We start from the raw sequence: 7,853 nt of genomic DNA on the forward strand, positions 1-7,853 counted from the left end.
GTTCCCTGACAGGTTCATGTCCTCACAGCGAAGCCAATCCAGTGCAGTTGCTGAGCCGAAGTAGAGGAAAAGACGCCTTCCCACTTCCTTAAAGCCCCAGCTAATTGTCCAAGCTCCGGTCTGCCAGGTAGTTAGTGTTGCGAAACCGTGTGTCTGACAGACAAACTCAGTTCATCGATGAACACAGACAAAGACATGCTATGCTGGCCTCACAAGCTAATGTTATGCTAGCTGTTGTTTCCTTGGTTACCAGCGCTAGCTTCTATGTCGTTAGCTTAGCCACCTAGCATACATGGTCAGCTATCAGTCTGTGCTTGAGTACACACCTTGATCGGTTAGTTAGGATAAACAATACCGTATCATTTGTTTCGCAACCTAAGTAAGTAGTATTGTGAATAATGAGCAGTGTTAAGGAAGCAGGAGGTGCATGTTTGTGTTGTGATAAATATGACCTTTGACTTAAGCAAAGCTACAATGACCTTTCAGCTAACAAAAGTGACAGCAGTGAAAAATGGTTCAGATACAACTAATGCTCAACCAATAAAAACGAGACAGTATAACACCACAGACGACAAACTTTTTAGTTTGCATGGGCAGTTTAAACATATTCATAATGCATGTGTATTTTATACAGTTTCCAGTGACTAAAAACAAGTAAATTTCTTAGTTTATTATTATAGGTAAAATAACATTAAATACATGGTTTCTTCTAAATATGTGGATTTTCGGATATCATTTCTTAGCGCTCATATCTTATGCCAATGTCACACTTTTTTTAGTAGCACAGATAATTCTACCTTAAAATGCAGTGATAGTGTCCATAAAGGAAAATGTTCCTGTTAACGTAACATCATTTATATTTGGCCATAATTACTTCCATGGTAACAGCACGTCTGCACCAAAAATACTGCGCATGTTTCTTGAAGTGACATCACTAAGAGTAAATAGTGTGGTATGAGGAAAAAGTACACAGATGGTGGTGAGTTTACACTTTGCCTTACAGCATTTTTCTTTTTTGCTAAATCTTCCTTCTGTAATCTACTCTGTTTAGCGTGATGGTCAAATAACACAGGGAAAATGTTTTTCAATTATACGGTTACTGTGGTTGTGTGGTAGATCGAGTGATTACAGTGAACAGAACAAATGTGTTCATAGCTAAGAGCTTTGTATGAGTATGAGCTTTGTAAGACTTGACACATGTATGCTATGAAATACAAATTTCTGTGTTTGTCTTTGATGATAAATAGTACAATTTTAATCAAGATAGTCAATAGTTTCTATGGACTGACCCAGATAAAGCGTCACTTTAACAGTACCTTTGTTTCAAAGGCATTTCAGGATTGATCAATAAATCCATTAGACTGGAGCACAAAATAACGTCTGCTGCGCGAGACCAAACTTTCATATGTTTGTTTTAACAAACTCAATTTGTTAAACTTTGGCTTACTAGTTGAAGGAGTATCAGATATAAAGCCATAGAGTCAGCTATAAATAGTGACAGGGTCTTGTCTTTCTTCCCCAGTTGCAATAACCTAATGATTGTGCGCCAGTTTACCTGCAGAGCTGTTTTATTTGCTCACTTGAGAAAACCTGGGGGCAGACAAGCCATGGCTAGACCAAGCTCAGGTAAAATTGATTATTTACAGTCTCGGCCACAAATCTGTTAGCAACAACTGTCGTAGCATTTCACTGCCTCGCTGTGTTTATGTGCAGATCTGGCAGCATTCAGGGAGATTTTCTCCAAAGCCAAGAATATCGCCATCATCACTGGAGCAGGGGTGAGTGCGGAGAGCGGAGTTCCTACTTTCAGAGGAGCGGGAGGCTACTGGAGAAAATGGGAAGCACAGGTATGCACCTACAGCTGTTGGTCCAGTACAACCAGCTCTCATGCTTTGTTTTGAGTTTTTAAAAATATTTCAGAGAGAATCATAGGTCATGATAAAAATCTAATTGCACAATTCAAAACTGTTAGGAACTGGCTTCGCCTGAGGCCTTTGCCAGAAATCCCTCACGTGTTTGGGAGTTCTACCACTACCGGCGTGAGGTCATGCTCACAAAAGATCCCAATCCCGCTCACCTGGCCATCGCTGAGTGTGAGGAGCGTCTGAGCAAACAAGGGCGCAAGGTCACCGTCATCACGCAGAACATCGACGAGCTCCACCACCGAGCTGGATCCAAAAACATCCTGGAGATCCACGGTGAGCAAAGATGTCTGATGCGGGCAAACAAACTTTTCTGTATGATAATTGTTGGTTCATATTTTGTTTTTGTTTTTTTGTTGAAATACAGGAAGTCTGTTTAAAACACGTTGCATGACCTGTGGCCATGAAGCAGCCAACTACAAGAGCCCTATTTGCGCTGCCCTCGAGGGCAAAGGGTAAGAGCGTCATCCGGTGCGGTTTGGTATATTGGACTGTGTTTTCCCAACAGTGTGAAAATCTGTTATAAGAGATATCGATCGCAGTCATTTGCGCCCCAAATGCCAGAGAAAGCGGGCTGTTTCAGTCAGTCAAATGTCAGTGAGCTAAATAACGCCTGATGACACTGTGAAAAAGGAAAATATGTGACACAAATCAAATGTCACTTTAGAAGCCGCCGTGCCACTTACCTGACATTTAAAATGGACGATGTTGATAGCTGACAAATATTCCTGTGGTGAATTCAGTCTCAGCTGCAGAGTGGATGAAGTCACGCGCTGAAATTCAGAATGAATAGCAGAACCGATCATGTCATGTTGAAACGTATCTGTACTGACTGTGCTGTTAGCGATTCAGATTAATTTAATTTTCTTTCCTATTGCTACTGCTCAAGGTGTGGAGACATACTGGTGTGCTTTATTACAGCACTGCAAATGGTCAATGAAAAAAAACAACAACTAAAGAACTGAAAATATCATTTTGAGTTTAGATGTTTTTCTAGTCAAAAGTATGAAAATTGTTTTAAAAAATATTGTCAGAAATTCTTGAGCCATCCTTATTTCTTCACATTTTGTTTCCAAGGAGCCAGACTTTCTTGTAACTTTATAAACTGCTCTTGAGAAATACTTCTCTGGGCTTTCTGGAGGTCTTTCTGTCATTGTCAGTCCAGTTCATGTACTTGACCAATTTCAGAGGAATGTTTTGTTTGTTCAGCCACTTAACACTGACCTTTTAATCATTCGAGCATAAAAAAATGGCTAACTCAAGGGATGAACCTGTGTCGTGTCTACACATAAACAAGTTTAATTTGTATCTTTGGGCAATTTGTTGCTAGCAGCCTGCTGCAAAAACACATAATTTGTCCACTTTTCCGTAGTCGATTCTAAAGGAAATGCGAGCACAGTTTGACAAGGATAAAAGTTGTATTTTTACAGCAAAAAAATAAAAATCCCAAAAAGCTAATATCTGAAAACTTGAATCTAAATCAAATAAACAACAAATCCCACTAAGAATAAGAGGCTGTGGAATGCTTTCGTGCTCACAGAAACGCTCATAACAAGCAACCAGCTTTAAGCCAACATATTAGAACCACTCATCCAACGACATCAACGACACAGCCCTGCAATCACTTGGGTCACATGCATCCTAAAAAATAGACAAAGAATGGTCAAACAGATTCACATGGAAGAAGGGACAAGTGTGTGAGGTTGTTGAGTTTTACCAGGATTTCAATTACATATCAGTAAAAGCGTACTTTATGGTCCTGCGATTGTCTGTCTCTCTGCTTATACGTTTCTATTCGGACAAGGGGGAAGAGCAGTTTATGCTCGCCTCAAAAAGGTTCGCATGCAGCTCTCCAAGATCCTGATTCTTAGTCGTTGTAAGCAGCCAACTCAGAGGCAACTCCTCCAGAAAGGAAAAGTGACCTGTTCCATGATTGAAATCAATGATCTGATTAGAAGTAGGGGTGTAACAGATCATAGAACTCCTGCTTCTAATCAGATCATGGATTTTAATCATGGAGCAGGTCACTTTTTCTTATCATCAAAATATAACTTTGCTTTTGATAAAAAAAAAAAAATGAATTTAAGATAAGATAACTCTTTATCACCATTGCACAGTCATACCTTGTACAATAGTACAACGAAATTGGAAACTGTCCCACGTTGGCACTGGGCACAACTAAACACAACACCAAACAAATTTAAAGTGGATTTTACAGAAACCCTAAAGAGCTTTTGCTCCTGGTCTTCACTGAAATAACATAAACCAAAAACGATTTTGTGAAATGCAGTATAACCAAAGTAAGTTATGATACCTTTGTCTGCATTCTAAACAAGTAAAAAAAAGACCACTCACAACAAAGTACACAGCTCATAATGTCACTGTCCCCTGCTGTGGAGAACACCCTCTCACTATGAAGTGAGGGGCTAGGCACAGTGGGATAGCATCTTGCCATCATGGCAGTGTGACGGTATTAACACGTACTGCTTCTCCACCGTGCCAGTGCTGCTTTTGTAACATGCCACCTCCTCTTTGATAGTGTTGGCAGGTGTCTTGCCCGTGTCCTTCCCAGCTGACTCCTTGTGTGGAGGAGTTGTCTCTGAGTTGGCTGCTGTTGGTGTTGGTTTTGTGGCCCATATGTGACCTTGCAGATAAAATGACAGGCTATTAGACAATTATTGATTATGAAGCTATTTTTTTTTCTTAATTTATTATTTTTTAAGCACTTCCATGGCCACAGTCTCAGTGGTGCAATCACTGTAGGTCTTTGAGTCTTTAATGCAGTACATCTGTGAGGGCAGTGCTATACCTGAAAGTCAGTGTACCTGAGGCTCAGGTTCAGTTCAGTTTTATTTATATAATGCCAAATGGGGGTGTGGCTGTAGCTCAGGAGGTAGAGTAGACCATCTACTGATTGAAAGGTTGGTCGTTCAATGATGTCAAATATCCTTGGGCAAGATACTAACCCCAAATTGCTCTCCGATGCATCCATCAGAGTGTGAATGTGTGTGAACGTTATCTAGTAAGCACTAAAAGCATAGGAGAAAGTGCCTATGTGAATGGGTGTAAATGGATAATTGTGGGATATCTAGAAGAGTAGAATCAGTAAATAAGAATCAGTCCATTTACCATTTAAATAACAACAACAATCACCAAACGTACAATAACCATTGTCTCACTTGGCAACAGTGGGAAGGAAATAACTCCCTTTTAACAGGAAGAAACTTCTGGCAGAACCAGACTCAGTGAGGAGCAGGAATCTGCCCTGACTAGTTGGGGTGATGGGAGGAAGACAGGATAAAGACAGGTCGCCAAAGACAAATTATGAGTCACACAAAGCTACTTTAGCAATATTCAGTAAGAATATGAAGTGAAAACTGAGCATAGACTCTTGATTTCTTTATCTGTGCCTAAAAAAATTATTTCTTTGAAATAAAGGTTATAGCCCCAATTTTCCAATTTTCTCCAAAGTCTGTTGAGAGTTTTTTTTTTTTTTTCAACTGGCTGGAATTCGTTTTTTCAAGTGAATGGGTAACAGTTACACCTGTAGCCCTGTGTCTGACCATGTCTGAGAAATATTAGGTGCATTTAGAAGTGGTTCACTTGGTAGTGGCAACTAACATCTCAAAGGCAACCTAACTGTCTCCTCAGAGCTCCGGACCCAGACACACGAGATGCCGAGATCCCAGTCCAGAATTTGCCCAGGTAAAACACACTTACACTCTCTCTTTTAACACACAATTCTTTTCAAATGAATTTATTTGTTTTGACAAAGTGTGTGTGTGGGTGTGTATTTCAGGTGTGAGCAGACAGGCTGTCACGGTCTCCTTAGACCAGCTGTGGTTTGGTTTGGAGAGACTCTGGATGCTGACATCCTCACCTGTGCAGAGAAAGTGCTGGACAGCTGTGACCTCTGCCTCGTGGTACGTGTGTTTGTTTGTTTGTGTGTGTGTGTGTGTGGGGGGGGTCACAGGACAGGTAGAGAATTTATAGAGGTGCTATAGGACCAGAGATTTCACACTGCATCTTTCCAGGTACAGCAGAGCTTCACAACCTACCTCAGCAACACAAAAAGCTGCTTTGTTTTTGGCGATGTTGGCAGGATATTCAAATTTTAAAAGTTACATTTTATTACAGCATGTAATTGCAGCCTGCTTAATTGACAGCACTCCAGTTTGTAGTAATCAGCAGAACCTTTCTCTCTGTTTCCTGGGTATCTCGCTTTGCAGGTCGGTACTTCGTCCGTCGTGTATCCTGCAGCCATGTTTGCTCCTCAGGTGGCAGTCAGAGGCGTCCCTGTGGCCGAGTTCAACATGGAAAACACTCCCGCCACCATGCGCTTCAAGCACGTGTCATTTACTTTTGCACAATGACATACTCTTTAATTTCATTGCACTCTGTAGATAATTCTTTTTTTCTCACCAGGTTCCACTTCCACGGCCCCTGTGGGACCACCTTACCCCCCGCACTGGCACGCCATGAGACTGAACAAGAATGAAAAAAACACGACTCCTGGAATGTTGGCTTCACAGAGACCGGGTTGTCTTAAACCAGAAAGGTTTACTGGTAGTGCCAAGAAAATTGGTTTCTGTGTGACGAGCAACAGGCGTGAAGGATGTGAAGATGAGGCCAACAAATTATCTGTCACACAGATAACACGTTTAAGAATTTGACTATATTATCAATATGTGCACACAGCTGTAAGAGTTTGCTGATTGAGTGGCTTCTGGTTTCTAATCATTAGCATGTGATGAGAGTAACTGATTTAATTGTCATCAGGTTGCAGCAGATATTGCAGTAATGCCAAATCACCCCTATTTGATGTCAGCAATGATTTGTGAGTTTGTTTGTTGTTGGGGTTTTTTGGGTAAAAATGAGTTGCTGAAAAAGAAAATGAAGACAGTGGATAGCAATGATAAATGATTAAATACCATAACCAACGTCATCACTCATTGGGCAACGAAAGGCTTTTGATTGCCTGACAATAGGGGGCAGTGTTTAGCTACCTCAGCTAAAGCCTGGTGGTTGGTCTCCAATGTGGAAAAAAAACGACTCCTAAAGGATTTTTGAGCTTTGCCTGGGATATGTGGGGCTTGCGTATGTTGATGCTGTGTGAATTTAGAGACTGTGAGGAATGGTGTGCATAATACCTTCCAGCGGCTACGAGTGTGCTCCTGTTAAAGCCGGGACAAAGGGGACTGTGTGTTACCTCAAGCAGTCGTGGGGACACACAATGCACATGCGAGTGCTCATGAATGATTTGTCGCATGTATGTTAATATTTTCACACTATCAGAACAGCTTGTGGAAATTTGAATGATTCAAATATTGAAGTGTCTCACCAAAGCTTCCTGTGTGGATCTAACATACTGCACGAGTTTCAAGTAATGCAGCAGTGTGAGTCGGGAAAGATCAGAGAGTTTATACCACCGCAGTGTAATGGGTGATGTTCTGCTTTCTGAAAACATCTCAAAGATGAGATTGTGCCTGACACTTGGCTGCTTGGCCACAGCTAGCACAACCTCTCTCCATTATCATCACTGAAGCATAAATACACAGTGTACACTAGTGGAGTCCAGTTGTCCAGTTTGAATTTCTGTGTATTATTACTGTGTCACACCTGATCTTTGCAAGATCTGAATATCATCAGCAAGCATTTGAAAGAAGTGAAATTATAAACATCAAGAACTTATTGATGTACATATTTATGTTCTATTATCAAAAATATCAACAAAAATAATATAATATGTACTCATTACAGCGATTTGGAATATATATATATATGTTACATGCAAAATAAGTCAAAAATAACAGCAGCAATAACTGAATTATAAATTTGTCACAAGTTCCTAAAAATGCTACACTGACTCCATAGAATACGCCCCACTCTAATGTGGATCATGAAAAATGTAGACACCACACACACAAACAG

General features: G+C 40.6%; 1 protein-coding gene across 4 annotated transcripts; it reads left to right on the forward strand.

Moving 5' to 3' along the window:
• On the forward strand, positions 1-7,489 carry sirt5 (sirtuin 5). 4 transcript variants are annotated; one of them, XM_005937225.3, is made up of 9 exons: positions 1-127; positions 1,523-1,626; positions 1,714-1,847; positions 1,973-2,198; positions 2,290-2,377; positions 5,574-5,627; positions 5,722-5,845; positions 6,152-6,267; positions 6,348-7,489. In XM_005937225.3, exons 2-9 carry the CDS (start codon positions 1,536-1,538, stop codon positions 6,418-6,420), a joined length of 906 nt encoding a protein of 301 aa, XP_005937287.1. In that variant the 5' UTR covers positions 1-127; positions 1,523-1,535; the 3' UTR covers positions 6,421-7,489. The 4 variants fall into 4 exon arrangements, with proteins under 4 accessions (XP_005937287.1, XP_042078939.1, XP_005937288.1 ...); XM_005937226.3 differs by lacking the exon at positions 1-127 and adding an exon at positions 253-379; XM_005937227.3 differs by lacking the exon at positions 1-127 and adding an exon at positions 838-979.
• Positions 7,490-7,853: the final 364 nt, after the last annotated feature.

The sequence above is a fragment of the Haplochromis burtoni genome, unplaced genomic scaffold (genome assembly GCF_018398535.1).
Source record: "Haplochromis burtoni strain Fernald_Lab_line unplaced genomic scaffold, NCSU_Asbu1 Contig_99, whole genome shotgun sequence".
Lineage (NCBI taxonomy): Eukaryota > Metazoa > Chordata > Actinopteri > Cichliformes > Cichlidae > Haplochromis > Haplochromis burtoni.

Coding starts and splice junctions, on each gene's coding strand:
- sirt5 (XM_005937225.3), top strand. CDS start 1,536: ATGATTGTGCGCCAGTTTACCTGCAGAGCTGTTTTATTTGCTCACTTG. Junction 5,628..5,721: donor CCAGTCCAGAATTTGCCCAG/GTAAAACACACT, acceptor TGTGTATTTCAG/GTGTGAGCAGACAGGCTGTC. Junction 5,846..6,151: donor GCTGTGACCTCTGCCTCGTG/GTACGTGTGTTT, acceptor CTCGCTTTGCAG/GTCGGTACTTCGTCCGTCGT.